The sequence below is a fragment of the Leuresthes tenuis genome, unplaced genomic scaffold, assembly GCF_036924035.1.
Source record: "Leuresthes tenuis unplaced genomic scaffold, fLeuTen1.0.hap1 SCAF_19, whole genome shotgun sequence".
NCBI lineage: Eukaryota > Metazoa > Chordata > Actinopteri > Atheriniformes > Atherinopsidae > Leuresthes > Leuresthes tenuis.
Window position 1 is genome coordinate 17,837,237 of NW_027325373.1, and position 26,089 is coordinate 17,863,325.

The following is a 26,089-nucleotide window of genomic DNA, read 5'->3' on the forward strand; positions in this document are numbered from 1 at the left end:
CTCTAAAAGCAGCATGCATCAGCAAACATGCTACTCTGATGTCCCTGTCCTTCACTTTGGAAGTCTCCTTGACTTCCGAGAGAAGTTGTGGCAGCTGTAGTTGGTCTTCAAGATCTACAATTATTCAAACTTATTTTTTCTCCATATATGCGGTATTTCCATTTATGTTTCCATGTTTTTCAATAGATCACTACACTCACTTACTTTTACTGGCAAAAATCATAAATAAAATAAATTGATAAATTGCATGTCATTGTACTCACCCAGTTTATTCAGTGATATTTGTTGTTTGCATAAAATATAGCATGAGATCAACTTATCTAAAGACTTTATGAAATTTCTAATGACATAAATATGTAATTTCACTTTTGAACTTCATTGTTGAAAGGACATCACCCCTTCTGACATTCTACATTACCAAAGGATTGTGGCAAGTTTATTAGTGGTAAATGATAACCAGGTTCAGCATTTATTCAACTGTGAACAAGAATAAAGTTATACAGTTTTGTTAAGTATAATAATCTATTGCTGCAACTGTGAAAAAGATATATCTTAAGAATGCATGAAACACTTGACCAGAAAATAATATGAAATATTTTATTACATTTTCACTTCATGGAGGGCTCAATCAAAGAAATAATTCTTAGATTTACACTGGTTACATCCTGATACAACATTTTGATTAGTAGTAACAGTAATACAAGTAACAACAGACTTGAATTAATAAGCATTTGTCATAAACCAGTTGGTTTACTTATAGGAAAAAATGATGACACAATTAAATATATCGGGGGAGCTAAAAGTAGAGATCACAAGTAAATCCAACAATTAATTATTTTTTGACACAAAAGTAAAACAAATGATTTAAAGGGAAGAAGGGACGGAAAAATGAGGAAGAGGGAGAAGAAGAAGAATAGCTATCTATCGTCACTTCCTATTAGACCTGTTAGAGTCACGTGACGTCGTATTAGCTCGCTGACTCTGCTATGTTTGTCGTTTGTGCCAATGTTTTAGAAATGCTCAATCTCTCGCTTTTATCGGTTTACCGTCGTCGATGGACGCCCCGCGGCCGCTCAAAACCCCGCTTTCAGCGACTCTGCTCGAGGAGTTTGACTGCGAAAACAGCCGCTGTCGGCCTGCACGTCACGTGACCAGCATGCGGCGGAGCGTTTGATAAAAAGATGGCGTGAGCGCGGAGGAACCAAGAGGACAACAATCCCTGAACTGCTGAGCGCCACTGTACCGCTAGCCGCAGCGGCCGTCCTGTAGCCAAGTAAGTTCACATCATCGTGGGAGCTGGGCTGTTTGGTCTCAGCACAGTCTTTTAGTCGTCTTAAACTCTCAATTGTTGTTGCTTTGTTATGTTTGAAGGATAAATTGCAAGTTGTGGGTTTTGAGTCAGTTGAACTCGTCTTCTCTTAGTGGCTAACGTTAGCTAGCAGCATAAACGGTACAGTGCGCGTGAGAAACCGTTAATAACGTTACAACGACAGGGGTCGTTAGCTCACTGATCAAGTCGTAGCTGCCGAAACCAACCGCATTGGAGTTGGCTACGAAGGACACTGCTTGAAACAGAATTAGGTATCTTATTTTGTTTATTTATTATTTTAGCTCAGTGTTACTGCTGAATATTTTTGCTAACGTCATTTAATCAACAACTCGTTATCAACTTTCAGCAGCGCGTATACACTAAGCTACCTGTAAACACTGATCCGGTGTTATTTATGTTAACGAATGGATATTTAACATTTCAAAACCAACTCTGAGGAAAAAAAATAAAAGCATGTGTTTTGCAATAACTGATCAACGTTACCATTAGCGAGACGGCCACATCGGAATAAAAGGGTCTGACATGAAGCACTCTCCGTGGTTACGGTCAATAACATTGAGCCATAACGGCTTTGAGGTGTATTTATGACGAGTGTTGCTGCTGTTTATTTGCAGATATTTTACTTATCTGACTTGTCACTGACATGGACGTGAAAGTATTTTGGCTCTGTATGTGTATTTTTCGGATAGTGTGCATGCTAGCACAGCTTAGCTGTGTCACCCTGCTCTAACCAGGCCAGTTTAGCTGGTGTGACAATGTGAAAGACAAAGGTTAACTAGTGTATGCTAAACGGCATCTTCGGGCAAGATATTTGGGACAAACTCACACTGTTGGTACTGCCTAAGTAAATATTATATAACAGCCAACTAGAAGTCGGGAGCTAGCTAGGTTGATTCAGAGAGAGCAGGAAGTTGAAGGCAGGGCACTGCAAACACGTGTCTTGTTTTGGGTCACTTTGAAAGCAGTCTTAGACCTGAATGTTGGGTAAACGTCGCAGTAATGGACGAGTAACTTTCATTATCACACTGTTACTACAACAACGGAGCTAACTGAGACATCGTGAGTCACCGTTTCTCATTTTAGGCTTTTCACTCCTCTCGGTTTGCAGTCTGGTTCATTGAGCGCTAGCTAGATTTCTTTATTTTACGTCAATTAATCCGAAACAACCTGTAATGTTTTTTTTAAAGTTGTACGACAGGTTTGGACGTATTACTGAACTTCGATAAGTTTAATTTGTCGTTTGAAACCAGTCTTTTGATTCGTTTGTGACTCGTTTGATATCACACGTGTTACACATGTGGATATTTTAGTTTATCTTCTGTTATATTTAGATTTTATTTTATTGTACTTGTCCTTATGTGTTGGGTTTCTGTGCTAAGTAGCAGCTGACTCCTTAAAAAGTATTTATGATTATTGGGACTTATTATGGTCTTTGAGTTTCTGGATTTTAGTGACATGTGGTTGACTACTGATGTAGGGATTACTTTCTCTGACAATATTTGATGGAATACTTTAGACTTAAAGTGTCCTTATGTGAGAGAAAGCCAGCAGTGTGATTTAAATTTACATCCATGGAGTCTGAAACCTGAGGCTTTTAAATGGCTTGTTATTAGAAGGATTAATTTTACAGTCTAATTTGACACTAAAGCCACAAATCTGAACATTTGAAAAGCTGCATCTTACTGCCAGTCAATTAATCCACAAGCTCTTTCACATCTAAATGCTTGGATTGATTTGATTATTATCCATTTTAAAAATGTAAACGCTGTACATGTATTTATTTGTCTGGCAGATGGATCCCGGACAGGATTTACTTCTCGCTGCTCTAAGTGAGAGTGGAATTTGCCCAAACGATATTGGTTTGTTAGATGTTGATTCTCAGGATGTTACACAGCCCTCGACAACCCAGCAAGTAAGACGATCCTTACTTTGTTTGTTTCGTTTGAATGGAAAATATGATTTTTTTTTTTTTTTGTCTTTTTTTCCTCTATATCCGTTGCTGTAATGTTTTATTTCTGACCCTTTTCCAGTCTATCTCCATCAGTGCCCTGGATGTTGGTGTGGGAGCAGATTCAGTGGAGGTTGTTCGACCCGAGCCTCCAACTGCAGTCCCCATTGTTACAATCAGGGTGAGATGACAGAGTATTATTTAAGTCAGAAAGTTTTTTTTGGAGGTATTATTTGAACCTTGTCCACTCCCTCGTTGTTGTTCTGTAATGCAGCATAAACCTCAGCCATCAACCACCACGTTTGTCTTAAATCAACTGAATCAGTTGCCATCGCTAGGAGCTACGGTGACCAAACAGTCAGTTACCAACCCAATCAAACATACCATAACTGTCACCAAGGTGGTCCATGTGGCTAATTCAGCACTACGAGATTCAACGCCCTCGTCCACAGGTGTTCCTCCCTCAGTCTCCACAGTAGTGCCTTCTAACAAAGATCAGGTAGGTTTTAGGAGTTGAGGACATCTCGGCATAATTTCACAGGAAATTCTTCTGTTGAACAAATATTTATTCTCTCAGCAGATTCAGTTGAAAGACCTTCTTCGGACCGGCAGTGTGAAGAGCACAATTCTAAAGGGCAACAGCCTAATGGAGCTCATGAAGTTAAAGCCCCCATCAGATATCGCTCCACCTGTAGCAACTGCAACAGCCACTGGTCCAGGTAACGGATTTAAATGTGCAAACAGAGCAATGCTATTACACTTTGATATATTTGTGACTTGAACTGTCTGCACTTGTCAAAAAGCAGCAATTTCAGTTATTAGATATGGTTTTCTTTAGTTAACTTTAGTCTGCTGTTGCTGGTTAATATTCCTGAATGTGGTTTCCACAAAAGCCTGAAGTATTTGATATAGATTAGTTTCTTTTTTTAAGGAGATAAAGTCATCCATCTGTCTGTGTTTGTGATTAATCTGTGATACTCTTAGAATATATTGTTTTTAGGGCTGCAGTTGACAGTAATTTACTTTTGATAATTGGTTAAAGCAGCAACGGTTTAAAAATAAATTAATAACATCTTTAAAGCCTGAGTTGCCGCCATTGAATGTGTTGATCACAGTATTCATGGAAGTACAAGAGAAGGAACAGGAAGTTGACTCCACTGACACCATGCTGGTTTTTGCATGATTGGTTTTGTTTTTGTACTGTATTGTAAGGGTCCCGCTAGCTCAGTAGCTGTATGTGAATGGGGAGGTTAACAGTGGAAATGTTTGTCAAGATCCACGATTGGCCGGCTCATAACTCACAGCTTTGGTGTCTGTTGGTGTTTCAGGTGATATGAACAATGGAATCAAGAAAGAAGTTTTGGGTAAAGATACCACCAGGATCTGGATTAAAGATGACATTAAGTTACAAAACTTCACACACTCCCTGGTTAGTATAATTTCTGTAACAATGATCTGCTGAATGTCTTTGTTGCTTTAGTGGTGTTTAGTTTTCTGTGAGATATCCTTGAAAGCAGATGAATGTTGAATTGAATGTTAAATTTGTGCGAACAGAAACCTCCGGGGCTGAAAGAGGACGATGAACCTGAGGAGGAAGAGGAAGATGAACTGGGTCATGCAGAGACTTATGCAGAATACATGCCAATGAAATGTAAGCATGACTGCTGTGTTAGTGGAGGTCAAACGTGTGAATTTGCTATAACTAGCCTTGTTCAGAATATTCTAATTATTTTATATATATATATATATATATTTTATTTTTTTTAAACCTAAAACTGCATTTGATGACAGGAGGATTGAAATAAATTCATGATAAAGAATTATATTACGTTGCTATACGTGGATAGATCCACTGACCGTGTGAGTTTGTCGCTGCAGTAAAGGTTGGCCTGAGACATCCAGATCCAGTGGTGGAGACCAGTTCTCTGTCCAGTGTGAGTCCTCCAGATGTGTGGTACAGACTGTCCATCCCAGAGGAAGTCATTGATCGTGGCTGCTTGTCCGCACTGCAGCTGGAAGCGATCACATATGCAGCTCAGGTAAGCAGAGTTCATGCCATCAGCTATTAATTCAAATTCTTATTTCCTCTCCTTCGGATATTGGTTTAGATTAAGCAGTTGCTGCCCTGCACAGTTCTGTAGTTATTTATCTCTCCTGGATCTTATTTACTTCTAAGTACCATTAAAAGTAAACAATTGAATGTCTAAAGTATGCATTTTAAATGAATTCAGAATAAGGCTACACCTTTCAGTATTTAACGTGCATTTCTCTCAATGTGCCACAGCAACACGAGACGTTCCTCCCCAGCGGTGATCGAGCTGCCTACTTGATTGGTGATGGAGCCGGCGTGGGGAAAGGCCGGACTATAGCAGGGATCATTTATGAGAATTATCTTTTGGGCAGAAAGAGATCACTTTGGTAAATAACTCTAAAAATCTTTATACGCTGACGATTACAGCTTTTATTCATCAACATTTACTTTAACTAAAACATAACATTTTCCTTCCTTTTTATATTTTTATCTTCTGTTTAGGTTTAGTGTCTCTAATGATTTGAAATACGATGCTGAAAGGGATTTGAGGGATATTGGAGCCAAGAATATCCAGGTTCATTCACTGAACAAGGTAAAAAATTGAAATGCTGGGTAGGCGAGGACAAACTGAAGTATACTTGCTGAAAAGATTTATTTTACACTTCAATATTTTCAGTTCAAATATGGCAAAATCTCTTCGAAACACAATGGGAGCGTGAAGAAAGGTGTGATCTTCGCCACCTACTCGTCCCTGATAGGAGAGAGCCAATCAGGAGGGAAGTACAAGACCAGATTTCAGCAGCTTCTGCACTGGTGTGGGGAGGACTTTGATGGAGTTGTATCCTTTTGGAGAAGGTTCTTAAAGGCACAGTTGCGTTTTAAAATGGAAATGTTATGTTTAATTAGAAAAGCTTGTGATGTTCCTTAACCAAATGCCTTTAGATTGTCTATGATGAGTGTCATAAAGCCAAAAATGTTTGTCCCATCGGCTCCTCCAAACCTACAAAAACTGGGCTGGCGGTGTTGGAGCTTCAGAACAAACTCCCCAAAGCTCGAGTTGTGTATGCAAGTGCTACAGGTTCGTACAAGTATCCACGCAGACTGGCAGCCTCAATGAGGGTGAAGTTAAATCTGCTCAAACATGAGATTCTTTATCATCCAGGTGCCTCTGAACCACGAAATATGGCGTATATGAACCGGCTGGGAATATGGGGCCATAAAACACCCTTCAGAGAATTTGGAAACTTCATCCAAGCTGTGGAGCGCCGGTAAGTTTCAGCAAATCTCTCAGAAAAACCAGCATTCATAGATTTAAAAGGCTTTTCAAACATCTTTGTTGATAATTCTCCCTTCAATTTCAGGGGCGTTGGCGCAATGGAGATAGTAGCCATGGACATGAAGCTCAGAGGCATGTACATCGCAAGACAGTTGAGTTTTACAGGTGTGACATTCAAGATCGAGGAGGTTCCCCTGACTCAGCAATACATCGGCATGTACAACAAGTCTGTGAGGCTGGTGAGCATATGAAATGCATTTTCAGCTCGTTACTTTCATTCTTAGATTATTGACTTCATCATTACCGTCCCCTGCTTTTCTCAGTGGGTGAGTGCGCGTGAGAAGTTCCAGCAGGCTGCGAACCTCATGGAAGCAGAGCAGCGCATGAAGAAGTCCATGTGGGGTCAGTTCTGGTCCGCCCACCAAAGGTTCTTTAAATATCTCTGCATTGCCTCCAAAGTCCGCCGAGTGGTCCAGTTGGCAAGAGAAGAAGTTCAGAATGGAAAGGTAGGACTTCTTCTGGCTGCTGTCGCAGTTGATCACCCCCCACCCCCCCAAATACTCTGTGTATTGCAGTGTGTCCGCAGAGATCTATCAGACACACGGTCACCGTTTCCTTCAGAGCTTTATCAGGAAATGCCACGTGTGGCGAACCTGAGGGGAGAAAATGAATTAAGAGTTCAATGTTTTTAAAAAGACATGAAGTTTTCCTTTGTCTTCGTTATGTCCTCTGTTTTTTTTTTTTTGGTTGTTGTTTTTTAGTCGTAGCGCATCATCTGTCCATGGTGAGCAGAAAAGATGCAGTGAGCTCAGAAATAATGTTGTTAATAGGGCTGGTAAAAAAAAAAAAAAAACGATTTTGTGGTGTAGGAGATTTTCTTTTTAAAGAAAATCTTTTTTTCTCTTTAACTTTCCTCTGAGCTCAGCTTTACTGAGCTTTACTTACCAAGGCCTGGTGTCTTCTAGTCTGAGCTGTAACAAACCACGGTCTATTGCAAGGTTTGTTCAAAGGTTCTTGCAGCTAATGGCAGCAGCACTGCTAATTTGTTTTAGCATGTTGGACAAAGAGGCGTCTAGCCGAGAGAGAGAAATGTCACTACGAGACGTAAAAGACCACGTATGAAGCAGGGGACGTTAGTGGAATCCTTTTCAGTGTATCTGTATGATGAAGGGGACTCACTCGGTGGAAAGAGATTACAGATGCAGTTGCCATACTTGCTGCGAAAGATATGTTGGACATTTATACCTTGAGACAGTCGTGGTTTGTTAACATGCTGAAAACTTCAGACCCCAGATCACAAGTTAAAGTATTTAGCTGAAGTTTCCTCGCCTCACTTCTACAACTGTACATGTGAAAAGACCTCGAATTCAGCCGAACACGAGTTTGACGGTGCATTGTTTATTTTCTTTTTTTTTTTTAAGTGTCTGCAACGACAGCAAAAAAATCTTTTAGAATTTAAAAAAAATAAATCTATTCACCAATAAACCTCTGTTTTTTTTTTTTTTAAATTAATTAATTTATTTTTAAATTAATTATTTATTTATTTTCAATATGCTGACCGTCTACTTCCTGTGCAGTGTGTGGTGATTGGTCTTCAGTCGACTGGTGAAGCAAGAACACTGGAGGCCTTAGAGGAAGGAGGCGGAGAACTCAACGACTTTGTGTCAACGGCAAAGTACGAATCAACTAAAAACTGCGTTCCTCAAGCAGTGTAAACATTGTATCTGTGAGTCATTGCAATAAAATGTTTTTATTGCAGAGGTGTACTGCAGTCCCTGATTGAGAAGCACTTTCCAGCTCCAGATAGACAGAAGCTTTACAGCCTGCTGGGTATCGACCTCTCGGCTAAGAAAACGCCCTCCCCCAGTGACGCTGCAGCAGAGCCTGAACAGAAGGGAAAGAAGAGGAAAGGTAATGCAAACCGAAATCTCCCTCTTCTGATAGGAAATTGTACTTTCTGCAGCTTCCCTGTAATTCTCCGGTATTCTCTCCAGGTTTAGAGGTCAAAAAGCAGCAGAAGAAGAGGCCTCGCAAGCACGGCGGTCTGTCAGGTACGAGTTCAGAGGAGAGCGAGTCTGAGGGGTCCGACGGAGAATCTGGTAAAGACAGCGATGACAGCTTCAAATCCGTCAGCTCAGCAGATGAAGATGACGATTTCAACCCATTCAGAGACGAGTCCGATGACGACGAGGAAGACGGTGAGCTCAGCAAGAGGCTGTGAATGTTGAAAGAAGACATTTTAAAAAGAAACTCAGTTCACACGGTAACCCTTCGTTCTCCTCTTAGATCCATGGCTTATCAGAAAGGAACCAAAGAAAGGTAAAGAGAAGAAGAAGAAAAAGAAAAGGAGTATTGATCCAGACTCTATTCAAAGTGCCTTGTTAGCCTCGGGGCTGGGCTCCTCCAGGCCCGCTTTCACTGCCTCGGTTAACCCCCCCAACGCACCTGCCACAGGTGAGCATGTTGCAGCATGACACAGCAAAGTTCTAATGTCCTGATTTAGCCCTATGAGGGTTACTGAACGCCTTGATTTGTGTTCATAAGTCAAGGCAGAAAGTCAGGATAGCTGTCAAACAAGTCAGGACGCAGTGGAACATGCCCAGAAAATGAAGAAAGACCTGCTGGAAGGTCTGGAGCGCCTGGCTGAGTATCTGCCACCCAACACTCTGGATGAGCTCATCGATGAACTGGGAGGGCCTGAAAACGTAGCTGAGGTATTTAAAAATGTGGCTCCAAGGAACCTGTGTTGTTTCTATGTTTTTAAAGCTGCGTCTCAACTGTTCTGCTCCATCTCTGTGCTTCAGATGACGGGCCGTAAAGGCCGTGTGGTCAGTAACGACGACGGCAGCATCACGTACGAGTCTCGCTCTGAGCTGGATGTCCCGGTGGAAATCCTCAATCTCACAGAAAAGCAGAGGTTCATGGATGGAGAGAAGGTAAAAGCACATAGAAATATGGTGCTTTAGTCGTGTGGGTGCCATTAAACTTCATTTAAAAATGTGAAGGTGCTGTGGTGGTAAAAGCATGTTTCAGCTTTGGATTATAAAGTACAAATTATCAAACAACAAGTCTGGTGTGAGTAACAGGTCCATGAGTTTGGAGGAACATGAAAACGCCACACAGCAGCTCACAGTACCATGAGGCAGCATTTTACACATCTGGACAGAAGTAATTGAAAATACAAGTAAAGAATCTGCTTTTAAACCGGTTTATTGTGCCAGATGCAGAGTAGAGGCAGTTCAAGCTTTTAACTCTTGTCATTATTTGTCTTTTCATCTGTGTTGCATCAGTTGTCTGAGCCAAGCTTTCTTTAGTATTGCTGACATCTAAAAATCTTTCCTTGAGGAGCTGGAAACTTTTTTTTAAGGCTTTGTATCTTTACCTGTGTGTCCTGTGGTGGAACCAGGGTCCTAATCAAGATCTGGAGAGATGGCTTCATATCCTGTTACACTGTTTTACACCAAGCATTGTTGTTTGATTTTTTTTGCATTTAACAGAACAAAGGTTTGTTGGAATAAAGTCCCTGGACTCTCACACACATCCACATTTTGTCTTTCTACCTGACTCAACACTTTTGGCTTTAAGCAGCGGTGTGAAACTGGGCTGTGTACCCAGGTTAACTTGAGTGTGGTTCCCAATGCGTATTGAATCAGATCTGGAGCTTTTTTCCCCCACTTTTTTTTTTTTTTTTTTATTAATTTGATTTATTGAGGCGAGTAAACCAAGCTGCCACCAGGGGGTGGCGGTGTAGGATGTTTGGTTCATATTTTTGCTGACACCACAGAAGTAGCAGTTGTCAGAGCTGGAAACAATTAAAACGGCTACAGTGCAAACAACAATGGAGAGGGCTGTTATTGAGGAATTACTTTCATCTCTGTGATATGCTGGTTAGTCATGTGACTTTGTTTGGTAGCTTAGACCAGAAACGGCTGATGAGTCACAGCACATGGCTCTTTCCATTCGTCCTTATTGTACATGAAGTCTTCACTGAAATGAAAAAAACCTACCTCAAGTGAGCAGATTGTCATTTAACCGTCACCTTTTCTTATTTGCATCTAAACCAGTTAAGTGATTCCATTTGGTTTTGGTAGATTAAAAACATTTAACAGCACTGGCATACATGTTGCAGAAATCTCAGCCACAGATTTCAGGTTTTTTTTTTTTGTGAAACCTTATGTGAAGTTGTCTTTCTCTTCAACCAGAACATAGCCATCATCTCAGAAGCTGCCAGCTCAGGTATTTCCCTGCAGGCCGATCGACGAGTGAAGAACCAGAGAAGAAGAGTCCACATGACGCTGGAACTGCCGTGGAGCGCAGACAGAGCAATACAGCAGTTCGGTCAGTAGCTCATAACCCTTTTTAGGCCCTTCTTCCCCTCACAGCTGAGTTTTAGTTTAAATTAAAACCTCTGTTGCAGGGAGAACACATCGCTCAAACCAGGTCACAGCTCCAGAATATGTCTTCCTCATATCGGAGCTGGCAGGAGAGCAGAGATTTGCATCTATCGTCGCCAAAAGATTAGAGAGCCTGGTGGGGATTTCTGATTTATTTATGACTCATCTTGCTCTGGCAAAATGTATTTAACATAAGTTAATCATTTACACCAAACACTGAGAGCCTGTGTCGTCCTCTGTGACAGGGTGCACTTACTCACGGAGACAGAAGAGCGACAGAAACTCGAGATCTCAGCAGGTTTAATTTTGACAACAAAGTACGCACATCGAGCATTTGACTTAGAGAAGGTCTTGTTGTTTGTTTGCCAGCAACTCACTCATGTTTGTCTCCGCTGCAGTATGGCAGAAATGCCCTGGAAATAGTGATGAAGTCCATTGTAAAGCTTGACGCTCCCTTGGTGTCTCCGCCCTCTGACTTTAAAGGGGATTTCTTTAAAGGTATGACTCATATCCTTCACCAAGCACAGACAGGAATTGATTTCTCATTTAGTCTGGCTTCAGTTTTACTTCTTCCCCAGTGGAACTTTGTGTGTTTACTCTGTCACTTATTTCCTTTATTAAATGAAGCTTTATCTGTGACTCTAAATGTTAACTGTGCTCTTCTTCTGCAGAGATTCAGAGTGGATTGATAGGTGTGGGCCTCATAAATGTCGAGGACAGATCTGGCATGCTGTCGCTGGACAAAGGTGATTTGAAACTGTGGATGACATTGCAGCAACTCAGAGGAGACGCGTGATTTATGTGCAGAAATATTTAACAAATCTGTTATTTTGTTACTGCGACAGACTACAACAACATGGGGAAGTTCCTCAACCGTATTTTGGGCATGGAGGTCCATCAGCAGAATGCATTGTTCCAGTACTTTTCGGACACACTGGCAGCAGTGATTCAGGAAGCAAAGAAGAACGGCAGATATGACATGGGCATTCTGGGTAAGCAGGACCAAAACACTCCAGCTAAACTTCAACGGCGACAAACTGCTCAGTGCTTTTGTTTTGAGTTGGATTTCTGTGCTACATTTGACCTTAAATGCATCAGTTACTTAAAAATGTCTCGTCTGGTTTTAGACCTCGGCTCTGGTGACGAGAAGGTGAAGAAGTTGGACTGCAGGAAGTTCTTAACACCAGGTTACACCACATCGGGACACGTGGAGCTCCACACTGTAAGTCTGCGTGTATTTATTTGGCCTTCAGATGAGTGGATCAGAGCTTCATCACCTGACGTTGTATCCGTGTGTCTCGCCTCAGGTCGGTGTAGAGAGGGGGATGTCGTGGGAGGAAGCCACGCATGCGTGGGCGGAACAGAACGGACCAGACGATGGCTTTTATGTGCAGGTATGTGTCAAAACAGACTTCAGATCAGTTCAGGTTACTTTATTTCTACCCGTAGGTAGATTTGTTCAGCAGTCGGGGACTAAAAACCTTTTGTCCGGATAGAAGAAGCCAAAAATCACTGAACAAAAGGAGAGGAGTCATGATTTAAAATGAATTTGGCTAAGTGCTGAAAATTTGCTGCTCGCCAATCAGACGACTCGACCATTTAACAAGAGTTTAAGAAGCTCTTATCTCTTTGAGATGTTTGACTGTGACACCAAACAGTCTTTATGGTGCCATCAAAGTTAAAATGACCTTAAACAATGAAGATACCGGTGAGCCTTTCTACCAACGGCTTCACAATCTGCTTCAAAGTTGAGCTATTGGTACTTTAAAGCTTCAAAATTGTGTTTTTATTACACAAATCTCCTCATTTGGGTAGCAACTAGTGCTAAACCCAACCTATTTAACCAACTCTTGGTTAAATAAACACAATACAGTGTTTTTAATGTGGGCTTCTTTAGAGAGGAGGGTCTCCAGCTCCTTGTCCTTTTCTCTGAGGAAGGATGAAAAATTAGCTCAAAGCTGCGTGTAACATGCCAACAACAACCTGTTTTGTGAAAAAGTCTGAGAAAATCTGCGCCTCAGAGCCCTAAAATTTGAGTTTGTTCCGCTTTAAGACGGACATCTTCTGGAGATTAGTCATGGAAACTGAGAACCGTCGAGTTCTTGTGGCATGACGAGTTTAAATAGATTTTCCCTGCTTGACATTTCACAATGTGACTTAAGCACATGTGCACAGCTGGTACTCATATTTTACATTTTCCCGATCACTGATCAACAGATCTCTTCTTAAACAAAATCGTTTTAACTGTAGATCCATTTAATTCTGCACCACCTCCTCAGACGGAGTCTTAAACATCTTCATGTCTGTGATGAGATTTGCTCCTTAAAGGTGTAACATTCAACAGGATAAAATGGATGAATGAATCTATCCTCAGTCAGTCTAAACTCCTCCAGCTGATATGGCTCAGTCTGAATTGGTGTTTTCTTTCAGTTTAAGAGCTTCGGTCTACTTTTTCTGGGCGTCACAAAAGAGATTCTTCTTGTTGTTTGAATGAACAGGACCGAGCATGATGTGCTGTTCCTTAACCAGGACGAATAAACTCATCTTTTAACCCTTCATTTACATTGCATCTTTGTTTTTTTCATCTGTTTCAGATGAGAAACAACAAGAAAACAGCCATACTGGTCAAAGAGGTGAACACTAAGAAGAGGCTGTTCCTGGTGTACAGGCCGAACACCAGCAGACAAGTCAAACTGGAGACGTACGCCGACATCAAGAAGAAGTTTAAAAAGGTCACAAGTCTGTCTTTGATTCAAACCCACCTCAAGAGGAGGTCTGAAAATGTCAAGATTAAGAATTTCATCTGTTTTTTTTTACATTTTTTAAAATGTATTCTCAGGTCTTGTCAGAAGACGCCAAACAGCACTGGACCGACCAGTACAACTCGTCTGCAAAAATATGCTCCCATGCGTTTTGGTGCGTGCGCTTCAGTGTTTCCTGTGTCTCATATTTCACGATATTGTGAAGCTCCTGTCTCTAACAAACCAAACGTGTGCTTAGAAATTCAACTGTTCTTTTGCAACTCATTAAGCTTTAAAGCTTCTCGGAGAACAAAAAGAGGTTAAAGCCAGAGACGGAGGAGGTCATTTAAAGTATTGATCAGTTTGTCCACGGTGACTTAATTTGGTAGAACTAACTTTTGAACGTGTTCCAGTCTTGTGTGGCTCTGCTGGTAATCTGTCTTACTCTGCCTGCAGGCGTGGGAACTGTAAGAAAGCTTCGGTGGGTCTGCAGTGTGAAGTGGGCCTTCGGTGTCGGACGTACTACGTTCTGTGCGGCTCGGTGCTCAGCGTGTGGAACGAGCTGGAAGAAGTGCTGACCCCGGTCAGTGGAACCAACGTAAAGGTGCAGATTGTCCGCCTCAGAACAGAAGATGGACAGAGGATTGTTGGTGAGTTTTAGTGCTGCTTTCTGAACGGATGATGACACTTTTTAAGATCCTTTCAGCCCAGAATCGTCTTCTTTTTGCTCATGATTGCAGACCTAAAGTTCTCACATGCTTTCGTCTTCTGAAAGCGTGTTTTCACCACTCTTTGGTTGCTCGGAGCAAAGAACCACGTATGTCAGGGGTGAGGTTATGGATATGAATCGAGACAGTTAAAATCTTGTGACCACCATGTTTATATATAAAAAAAAATTAAAATTAAAAACTAAATAAATAAATGAAAATCCAGACTCGGGCCAGCATTTAGTCTGCTGAATTCAAGAGAACCATAACAAAAGACTGAGCTTCAATACGGACGTGAACCCAATGTGCAGCACTCAGACGTGGTTTGAGGCTGAATTTTTAAACAGTTTAAAGCTTTATTTATTATCACTGGTCATATGTATTGGTTAGAAGAAAGCGTTGACAAACTAACTGTTTGAAACGGAGTCCAGTCGAATTGTCAGCAAAAATCAGTCTTCTCCTAAAAGCTTTTCCTTGATCTTGTGGACAAACTTGATGGAGTTAGAGGTCGTTGGAAGGAAACGAAAAAAGACACTCAGCTGTGACGTGGGTCTGAGTAAATGTTCTACAAAAAGTACTTTAGATGCTATTTCTGTCGCAATCTCATGATTATGTTCCATGGAACAGTGTTGTCACAGGCTGCTCAGAAACACCCTCCTGTTCATTTATTTGTCCACATGGATCACAGTTTGTATGGCTGCCGCAAGGAATTATGGGACAGAATGCCCTGCCTCCTCGTATGAAGGATGGTGTTTAAGGAAATAATAAGGGAGCATTGAAGCTCAAACAGCTCTTATTGTGGCTGCTACTCGGATACTTCCTGTTCTTTTCACTCAGGAAGGTTCCTAAACAAATTTGACAGTTTGACCAGACCTAGAAAATGAGACAAACACTTCAATATGTTGGTTTTGTTCACTTTAACTGTCTCCCCGCTCTGTGAACATCAGAGGGAAGATCAAACATGTGTTTAAGATGTAATGATGTGGTTATCTGTGAGGGGGAAAAAAAAAAAAAAAAACAGCTTAAAACTGGCTCTAGTATTAAGGATCGCTACAGCAGCAACTCGTCAGCTCTGCAGGGAGAGAAACAAAGCATATTATTCTGGAACTATCTGCTTATAAATGATTGAACTTTTAAGATGGCGTAGTGGCTCCTGGGCATGTGGTGAGAAAAGTACCGTTAATGTCATCATGAGAGGTGTGAAACTGTTTTTCTTTTTGTTCCCAAACTGTTGAGACGAACAGACCGAGAGCAGCCTGCATTGATGTGATTAACGTGAAAACCAAACCCTTTGATTCTCTCACAGGACTGATCATTCCAGCAAACTGCGTGTCTCCGTTGATTAACAAGCTCTCAACGTCAGATCAGTGCCAGCAGCTGGCTGTGCAGGAGCAGCAGAAGAGGCAGCAGCTCCACCCTCAGAGTCTCAGTCACACACCCAACACATAGTGTGGCGTCCTCAGCGCCAGCTCCGCCCGATGAGCCCCCGTCCAGCTCCGACGGGACCTGGCTCCATCAACGTCTCTTTGCGCTGCAAGACCGCTGTTCCCCACCCCTCCGTCATCCCTGAGGCTCAGAGGAGTGGCACCAAGCTGTGGGGACTCGTGGATCTCAACAGTGGCTGTACAGCGAATTTATTTAAAGCTCTAAACTCCAGATGTTCTTGTTTTCACCTCGACATCTGGCAGGTGACACACCTGTCCTCTGACATTCAGAGTGAGGGTTGTGATATGTTATTGAGACATGGTTTGAACCAAGAGGGCACGTTGATTCAAAGTTTCCACTCCCACCCATGCTAAGAGCCATTTTTATCCAGACTGAGTGTGAGGCAAAGACCTTCTGGGTCCAGGCTAAAGGTGGATGGATCAAAACCACTAAGTCTTTCGAGGTCTGAGGAGTCATCAGTCAGGCATTTAATGCCCGACAACAATCTCGTGTTAATATATGACAAAAAAACTCATATCAGATGTTATCCAGCACTACTGCAGTGAAAATCATTTCTTTAGAGACTCGCCCAGTTTGTGTTTCCATCAACAAAGACCAAAACTTCATCGTCGGTATCCACCTGCATCTAAATCAGACCAGTTTGTTTCGCTGTTATCCGTTTGATTTTTCCTCTTTGTCAGCCAGGAGTTTGTCAAACGTGCCTTTGTGTCAGTAAATGTAACTGCTGCATTCAGGCGCCGAAACAAAGCACTAACACGGAGAGATTCAGTGATATGCTGTCAGACGTCATGTGATATTTTTTTATTTAAAGTGCATGAAAACCAGGAAACGACACTGATTTAAGGAAACTTTCGGCTGGAGTTGCAGCTGAGTTTAGCATTTATAAGCCATATGAAGGCATTGAATGGATGGTTTGAGACACGAGGATATGTGAGCAAATGTTAAGAAGTCAACATGTTAAACTGCTCCTTAAAAGGCGTTTTCTTAGTACAGTTGCTTCTTTATATTCTCAGTCATTTAATGTTAATATAAAGCAACATCCACATAAGTTACTTAACAGTAAAAGATACAACACGAATGTTGTTTTTAAAGCTTATAACTGCTGAAGCGTTGTGTTCCCTGAACCTTTAAGAAGCACCACTCCTCGTTTCCAGTCCATTAGAAAAATCGACGTTTTGTTTGGTATTTATTTAGACTTTGTGTTGAATTAACCCGTCAGAATAAATCGGCCAAAAAGGACTCTTGACAAACCTGACGGCTGCATCTCTCTGAGGTTTCAGAGCTGTCAGCATCTGTTTTTCTTTTCTTTTCTAATGATCTGCTCAGGGGTTAACTTGTGAAAAATCATAATAAAAAGACCCAAAATGAGGAAAATCTTGCAGCATATCTGACATGCATGATGCAGAACTCTCCTCCAGCATCTGCTCTGTAATGTGTTCAGCTTCACTTTACTTGTTCCAGACAAATCTAGTAAAAATTTGCTTCTGTGTCGTGCACCTCTTCAGTCCTGTATTAGCATTCATACGAAATCTGCACTGAAAGGGACGGACCAAAGGTCGGCGACCTGGACTGTCCCGACGGCGAGGACGTGTTTTTCTTTGTTTTTGTTTCTTTTGGGAAGGCGGTGAATGCATCTCGACCCTGGGGAATAGTTACCACTCAGTGTGTATTCTGCATTAGAAAATGTGTATTATTTGTACAGAAACGCATCTCAACCATTTGGGACATTGTTCAGGGTTCTGCTCTGCTCCTCCCATCACAAGTCGTGTGTTTTCACCTGAACGTGCGCCTTGTAAAATCCAACCTCTCGTTTAGTCTATTGGGAAGTCGTGTACAGGAGCTGCTGAGTGATCACATAGTATTTTAGTTTTTTTTTTTTTCTTCTGTTAAATGCTGTTTTTAAAAAAAAAAAAAAAAAACAAGTCTCGGCAGATGGGCTCTTCTGAGGTTGAAACACTTGAAGGACTTTTTTCTTTTCATGTTTTTTCAAATCGATGCACGAGTTGCACTACTGACAAAGAGTTGTACAAAAATCCAACATTACCTGTACATGAATGAGTGCTATGCTCAATAAAGCTTGGTATACTTCTACTTTATGAGTCTAGATTATGTCCTTTCCTCAAAATATTAAAGATTTAAGTCTTTGACAATCACAGAAAAGAAAATTCCTTCATTTTTACATGTTAAAATGATTTATTTTTTGTTTTGTCATTGGGAACACGTTTAAATAGTATTATTGTATCTAAAATAGTCAAGTTTTTTTAGGGTTGTAGGAACATAGTATTAAATAGATGGTGTATCAATATAATTCAAGTGTTTGTAGTTTATATATAAGTACTTTATTTTTTTTCTTCTAGACAAAAGGCAATAAAATACCCATTATTGAGGGCAGAATTACAGTGATTGCAGTGAATTAGGGTGAGATAAATTATATGGACTGTTTTGCATCTATACACATATATATTGTGTAATTGATAACATGTAAATAAAATGAACCATTATTGCACCGGAATACGTTTAAAAACACGTAATCTTGCAGAATCTTCCACCCACAGTTGCTGCTCCTTGGGGCGGGGGGTGCACTGCCTCGCAGGGGTTCGGGTCATGACACTGGACCGGGGCCAAACATTGTGCCCGACCATGTGGTCCACAGGGGACTGATGGGAAATAAAGACCCCTCATTTTAAATGGAAGACGACCACATGTGTCCAGAGGAAGAAGAGTGGCTGATTTCTACTTCAATTTACATTTTATAAAAAAAAAATAAAAAATGGATGCGCTCCAGACAAAAACAGGTAAAAAAAAAATTTGAAAAAAAGCTTATTTTCCTAAATTCTTTACAGAAACTAAATAATTTTAGTAAAAAAATAAAGAGAAAGCTAATTTGAGTTTATTTAAAGTTCGATCACAAATGATGCGTTTAATGGTTTCGGTTCCTTAAAGTGGCGTAAAATCCAACTTTAAAATGTCTAAAACACACTTCAGGTTTAGTTACTTAAACGTTTAATTGTTTATAAAAAGTGTAGGTGGAAGTAAACTTCCTGATAATCGTTGGTAAATGTCATTAAATTTCATGGCTTCGCGGTGAAAAACCCCGTTTAAAAGTCGTTTTTTGTCGACGAGCCGCAGTGGATGGCAGCAGTGTTAGAAAGCACAGTGGGTGTCAATATAAAGTGACGGCCATATTTGCCGGTGCCGCTGTTGTAAACAAAAAGTGAGACAGACGCTTCACTGAATTTCGGGTCATTTTTATTTCTTTAATTTACAATGTCTTTGGGAATGTCTTACAAACCCAACGTCCATCAGCACATTCCGGGAACTTCTGGGAACCAGGGTAAGGAGAAAATGTGGGAGAAAATCAAAGTATCCGACCGTTAAATCGAGTGTTAAATTCGGGGTCTCGGAGAATACCTGGAGAAAGACCGTGTCTGTAGTTTTTGTCCAGTTATATATATAGGGTCAGATCCTGGGAGCTAGGCTAATTCATATCCGCCATTATTACTAATGTAAAAGAGCGCCATCCGTGAGTCGAGGCGGCGGAGAAAAACCGTTGAGATGTAGCACGAGGCGGCGGCGGTTCCGTAAATGTGGTTCTCCGTCGTCCGGGGTCGCGGTCCCGCCGGGTGGGTGCCGTTACACGGAGACAAAAATGTATCACTTATGTCTTCTTGAGCCAGCCTTGTTCCGTTTCCTCCATGATGCTCCTCGGTCGGAGCTGCCGATTGATCTGCCTCTGAGTGTTTTTATGTCCCTTCGAGGACCTCTCGCGTTGGAAACTGAATATTACAACCGAACAAAGAGGCTCTTGAGACGTCGTTTTTAAGTATTATCAGCTAAAATAAGCTGAACTATCTCCTCTTTTGTTGGGAAATACCTTTTGTTTTTGACAATATGGTGGGAAAGGTCTTGATTTACCCACCATTTCTTCACATTTTCCTCCAAGTAGCCAGGTTTTCTTGTAATCTTTTGTCTTGAGCAATTGTTATCCAGCGTTATTGAAAGGTCTATCAACGTTTTTTTTTTGTTTTTTTGGACATTAGCTGATTTTCCACTCATTTTCAGTCCAGTCGTTGTCCCTTTTTTTGTTTAAGCCCTTTAACACTGACCTATGAATCATTTAAGCGTAAAAAAGGCTCCTAACTCAAGGGATGAACCAGTGTTGTCAACACATAACAGACAATGTAACAAAGAGCCAGTTTTAAATAGTATATTTAGGCACTTTAGTCACAAAGACGTATCAGTTTTGTTCCTATTTCTTTAGTTTCATTTATGAAAAACACCAAAGATAACACAGTTGCACAGTTAGAAAATAGTATATTTTGCTCCGACAAGGGGATTTCCAAAGAGCTATTAGCTAAAAACTGGCATATCTCAGCCTGATGTGCTTTGTCCTTAAAACTGAGAAAATATGAAGGAATAAGTGGTGGATCATGTTGATACTGATACATCAGTGCCTCAGCATGAAAAAAATCACATACATTTATCCACCTGTTATGGTGCTGGAGAAATTATTTTTTGCTAAAAAAAAAAAAACAGCAAAAAAAATCACCATATTTTCCAAAACTTGCTCAATCAGACATTGTGGACATGATTTAAGGTCATAAACTCTGTTTGATGCAACACTAGCATTTATTAAAAGGCATTTATTTAAATCTAGTGGTGTTTTTTTTATTATATAGAATAAAGGAATTATTATTATATCAGTATAAAACTGATATGATATGATAAAGCATGTAGACCTGATCATTTAAAAAGAATTCATTACATTCTAGTTATTTCTTTATGTGTATATATTTGCGTAGTAGTTACGAAAGTTTATTTGTGAAAAAATATGAAAAATTTAGTTTTTGGGGTGAAATTAAGGGATTTTATGCAGTGAGTTTAGGTTAAGAGTCTCAAATAATAAAAAATAGAAGCTTTAAAATCTAAAATAACTAAGGACTATTATATATTTTGACTAATATTTACAAATACTTAGGATTTTCTTTCCGCCAGTGTAAATAAAAACAAAAAATGACGATTTTCGAATCATTTTCATCATCTAATCATTTTCTTATATTCAACTGAATATGTGACAAAGACACATATTTGATGTTCAAACTGATTAAACTTTATTGTTGTTTTTTTTTTGCAAATATTCGCTCATTTTGAATTTGATTCCTGCAACATGTTCCAAAAAACCCACAAAAGACTGGGAAAGATGAGAAATGCTAATAAGAACTATTTGGAACAAGCCGACAGGTCAACTGGAAACGGGTGAAAGTCATGTTTGGGTAAAAAAAAAGAAAAGAAAAAAAAGTCACGCGCGAGCTTCACCGTTTATAGTTTAAGATCAGTAAAAAAGTGATTCATTCTGTCCAGTATTACAAGAAAAATTATGAAAAACAGACCCATATTCAAAAATATTACCAGCTAAATTTACTTAAAGTATCAAAGAACGAGCTCCAGTTCTGGAAGGAAATGTCACATTTCTTTATATTTGCCTTTATAATTGTAATTTTGACTTATTGATACTTTGGTGACGAACACTGACTGAGACGTTCATTGTTCTGCCTCCAGTTGGAAATCTCCAGTCTCCCTCGGCAGCTAACCTGGCCACGTTGCAGTCCTACAGGCCGCTTCTGAGCGACTATGGACCTCCGTCTCTGGGATTCTCACAGGTAACAGCATTGAAAGGGAGACTTCTTTTTTTATCTTCTAACTTGATTTGTTCGTTCCCGACACTCGTTTTTACCTTCACACTTTTCTTTAGGAAGAAAAACCTATTATCAGCAACAAATTAGATAACGACTTTTATATTATGTATGATTGTCGCATTCAGTCCTCCTGCAGTTAGTTTTCTTTAACATCATCAGATTTGTCTTAAACAAGGGAAGCATGTTGTAACGACCGGCTTCATGTTTCAGTTCATTTAGTTTAGCTCACAACCTCCTGATTTAGATTTTATGCATAAACACCATTTAAGCCAACATTATTCAGTTATATCTATTTCATAATTCTACACTGCACAACACACAGAATGCAGTGGTTTTTAAATCTCATAAACCAATATTTGATTCAGAATAGAACACAGAAAGCATGTTAGATGTTGAAGGTATTTTATTATTTCATTAAAAAAAAGTATCAGCTCATCTTGAATTTGATGGCAGCAACACGAGGAGACCAGCTGCTGGACCTTTGGGAGAGGAATGTTATCTGATAGAGGATTCTAGCTGCTCAGCTGTCCTGGGTCTTCTTTGTTGTATTTGAAATGTGTTCAGTTGTTTAAAGGTCTGGATTGTGCTCAGTCCAGCACCTGGACTCTTCTACTATGAAGCCGTGCTGTTGGAATAGATGCAGGATGGGGTTTAACTTTGTCTTGCTGAAATATGAAAGGCCTTCCCTGAAAAAGACACCGGGCCGTTTCTCAAGCGCGCTTGATTACGTCAAATGACGTTGCCGCCAAAAATAAAACCATTTGTAGAAAAAAGATAAAAAATTGACCGAGCTGTGCTTGCAGTTGCTGTTGACATGCTTTACGTAACATTTCCAAACACAGTTATGTGCTTTCTCCTCTGCTATCTTCGCTTGCGCCGCACTGCTTTCTGGGATAGCAAGCTGCCTGAAGTCCACACAAGTCACCTCAAAAGCATCCTCGATAAAATGGGCGCAGCAAGTACACATCCGGGAATGTGGAGCGCACTTGTCTGGGTGCTTTCTTTAAATTGGAACAGTTCTTGGTCCCTAAGTGATGACGTTTCAGAAATACGCAAGAACACAAGTATAGACAAGTACGCATATTGAGAAACGGCCATCTTCTGTGCTGTAGATACCTTTCAGCTTTGATTGAGCCTTTCCAGATGTGCAGGTTTCCAATTCCATAGACCCCCCCCCCAAATGCTCAATCATGTTACTGACCTGCTGCAAATTAACCTCATCAGTTACTACATGTTCCTCCAGCTGTTTCTGCTTAGCACCACTTCTTTTCTAGCCTTTTGTTGCTTGCGTCCCAGCTTTTATGAGATTAATTGCTGCCATTAAATTCAATTAGAGCTAAAAATGAGTCATGAAACAGGAAAAATATTTAAAAAGATTTTTATATGTTCTATTGTTAACAAAATATTTGATTTATGAGAATTTTCTGTGGAATCGCTTGTGAAGACGAAACACAATTTAAAATGTTATTTTGATTTAAATTATGTAAATTTGTAATTTATTGATTAATCAAGACAGAAAGCAGCATATTATCTGTACCATATCGACGTGTGAAGGGACTTCACGCCGTGTTGGGACAAGGCCACCATCTTTGTTTGGCTTAACAGTTAGATTACTAAAGTAAACTGTGAATCCATTAATACACCTAAATACTCGTAATCCTGTACCACTGATAGTTTTCTTCCTGTTAGTTCAACGTTTGGGTCCAGATCGCTTTTTAAAGACTTTGAAAATAACACATAAACATGCTCTTTTTAATAATATTAATTGTGTTTGCGCATGTGTGCCTGAAAACACAGACATTTAGGTTAGTTTGCTGGTTTCTTTGATTAAAAAGCTTCAGTGCTTGTGGGAGACTTTCAGTATTAATTGTAACCTAAACAATGACCCCTGAATTACGCAAAAATCCAACACGACGTGACGCCAGCTGCTCTTTTCAAGTGGACATGTGCACAAAGGCCTCAGATGCAGTACAGAGTAATGAGTGTGAGAGCACATGGACAACAAACCTCGGAGGGGAACTTAAAGGCAGCAGAGTCAGGAGTGGAACACGAAGAACCTGATGACTGTGCTTGTTATGTATAATTTATAAAACGTGGGCATCTGATGCTGGTTAAGTGGCCGTAAAGCTGCTTATTCAGTCGGTCGTGGCTCAAAAGAAGAGACGAGTAATGACTGGATGATGAATAAGAGACACCATGTGTTAGTTTGGGCATCTAAAAGTATTTATTGCATTGATAAGTCAATGTTAAAATCTGAGATTAGATGAGTCTTTTATTTTTTGATATACAGCTCCCTTCATAATGTCCCATCTTTCTTTGAGGCTGAGAAACAAGAATAAAACCATTCGAGACTTGGCTTCAACCTTAGGATGACTAAAATCAGCTGTTTGGAAGATCATTAAGAAGAAAGAAAGCTCAGTGTGGTAAAGAAAAGCCCTCGCAGTCCCGCCCAACAGGTCAGAAACAGTCTTCAGGAGGCAGGTGTGTCTCTGTCAGAGACGACTATCCACAGAAGACTTCAGGAACAGAAATACAGAGGCTACACTGCTACATGCTAACCACTATGGTTAGATGGACAGATTAGTTTGCCAAAGAGTCCTTAAAAGAGCTTAAAGGGTGTTATGGTTTGGGTATGTATGGCTGCCATGTATGGATGGAGCTACTCAATGAACTCTGAGTTAGATAGTTCCAGTAAATGCCTCCAAACATCCTGATGATCCCAAACATCCTGCTGAGGCAACACCAGAGTTTCTCAGAGCTAAAACATGGAACATTCCTGAATGACTGAGCCAGTCACCTGATTTAAATCCAGCTGAGCATGACTTCTACATGCTGAAGAAGAAACTTAAAGGGACAAGACCCCGGAACAAGCAGGAGCTGAAGGTGGCAGAGCGTCACCAGAGAAGATACTCAGCATCTGGTGATGTCATCAGACTTCAAGCAGTCATTGTGTGTAAGAGATCTGCAACAAGGGGCTAAACATGGCTGCTTTCATGTACCAACATTACGGAGCCCCGAAATGAGGGGGACTGTGGATGAAAAGTGTTGTAATTTTTACATGTATGAAAATGACTTTAAATTAAAGTCTTTAATGTGATCTTTAATCACATCTGAACTGTTTTATTAGGATTTTACACTGAGGAGCAGAGGGGGGGCATTATGGACAGCTGTATGTGCAGAAGCCGCTCTTATTTCTAGAACAAAACGGTGTGAAATGTGTTGATTCTGACTTGATTTGCTGTAACTTCAGGGCTCCACTGGCAGCCAAGTGCCTCAGAACAAATATGCAGAGCTGCTGGCCATCATCGAAGAGCTCGGAAAGGAAATCAGGCCCACGTACGCTGGAAGCAAAAGTGCAATGGAGAGACTGAAAAGAGGTAATGTAGACTAATTCATGCAAAAATACATACATTAAAGCATTGTGAATTCAGAGTTCATTCATCGAAATGGGATTTCTTTACTTTCTCTTTAAAGGGATCATTCACGCCCGAGGGCTGGTCCGCGAATGCTTGGCTGAGACGGAGAGAAACGCAAGGTCCTAGCTGCGAACGCACATTCCTCCCTGCAAAAATCCCATTTCATGGAAAACAAAAAAAATAACTTGCATGGCATTTTCTTTGCAAGGAGGAAAAAAAAGAAAAGAAAAGAAAAGGTTACAGTAACTGAATTAATGACTCCTGAAGGTTCTGGAGGACTTCTTTAATCATGTGTGGGTTGTTGGGAATCAAATATGAGGATATCATGTTATTTTTTTGTTTTATTTGATTTTTCTCTTGTTTTTCATGCCCCACTTTTGGGATCTAAGTTTCGACTTCATATTTAAAACATTGGGGTTTTTTTGCATGCGAGCGGGCCTGGGGGTTAATCGTAGACACTGCATGGCTTGTACAGAAGTAGATGGAGACGACTTTTTTGTTTTGTTTTGGTTTTTTGGGAGGTTTTTTTGGGGTGTGGGGGGGTAGTATTTGGTCTGTTTTTCAGACCTGCGCAACACATGATCGAGTGAACGAGGGACAGATGTGCCAAATGCATCGGTTCATCCGTGTTGAAGTTGGTTTTGGTATTAAAAGAAACAACAAAAAAAAAGGAAAATGCTGTTACTTGCATCTTTGTATGTATTTATTACTCTGTGTAATAAATTGTATTTTCAATACAGTTGCCATTGTGATTCATTGTGTTGCGGTTTTTATATCCTTTTGTATCTGAACTGGTATCACTTGGCCTTTATTCCTAAAAGAAAGGTGTCACTGTTGATATTTTAAAATAGGCAAAATTAAGGGACAGAGCCAAGGAGAAGAGTTGGGATTGGACCTAAATCCTGAGATTGTAAAGTTTGTAAAGACTCATTTTGCTGCTTTATACTTTATATGAAGCAACTTGATAAATAGAAGCTATTATGCATTATTTATTCAAATATATTTGTTTGACAGCCTTTAAACATACAAGAGAAGAACTTCTCACTGTCTGTTTTGTCTCAACAAATGTGTACGCCTCTTTCCTCAAGCTACCCAATAGAAAC

General features: G+C 40.3%; 2 protein-coding genes across 3 annotated transcripts; both read left to right on the plus strand.

Moving 5' to 3' along the window:
- Positions 1–932: 932 nt before the first annotated feature.
- On the plus strand, positions 933–17,965 carry sbno1 (strawberry notch homolog 1 (Drosophila)). 2 transcript variants are annotated; one of them, XM_072372180.1, is made up of 33 exons: positions 933–1,273; positions 3,123–3,242; positions 3,361–3,459; positions 3,553–3,777; positions 3,856–3,997; positions 4,607–4,707; positions 4,833–4,929; positions 5,157–5,317; positions 5,563–5,696; positions 5,812–5,902; positions 5,987–6,148; positions 6,253–6,388; positions 6,473–6,578; positions 6,672–6,825; positions 6,910–7,092; positions 8,164–8,261; positions 8,346–8,497; positions 8,581–8,784; positions 8,873–9,040; positions 9,131–9,300; positions 9,391–9,522; positions 10,789–10,924; positions 11,004–11,116; positions 11,226–11,297; positions 11,379–11,478; positions 11,652–11,726; positions 11,826–11,972; positions 12,108–12,202; positions 12,288–12,374; positions 13,575–13,712; positions 13,820–13,896; positions 14,178–14,371; positions 15,735–17,965. In XM_072372180.1, exons 2-33 carry the CDS (start codon positions 3,123–3,125, stop codon positions 15,875–15,877), a joined length of 4,212 nt encoding a protein of 1,403 aa, XP_072228281.1. In that variant the 5' UTR covers positions 933–1,273; the 3' UTR covers positions 15,878–17,965. The 2 variants fall into 2 exon arrangements, with proteins under 2 accessions (XP_072228281.1, XP_072228282.1); XM_072372181.1 differs by having other exon boundaries at positions 3,859–3,997.
- Positions 17,966–19,025: 1,060 nt separating this feature from the next.
- Positions 19,026–25,721, plus strand: LOC140277264 (cyclin-dependent kinase 2-associated protein 1). The gene is made up of 4 exons (XM_072372226.1): positions 19,026–19,208; positions 21,434–21,534; positions 24,821–24,947; positions 25,045–25,721. The coding sequence occupies exons 1-4, from the start codon at positions 19,142–19,144 to the stop codon at positions 25,110–25,112; spliced, it is 363 nt and encodes a 120-aa protein (XP_072228327.1). The 5' UTR covers positions 19,026–19,141; the 3' UTR covers positions 25,113–25,721.
- Positions 25,722–26,089: the final 368 nt, after the last annotated feature.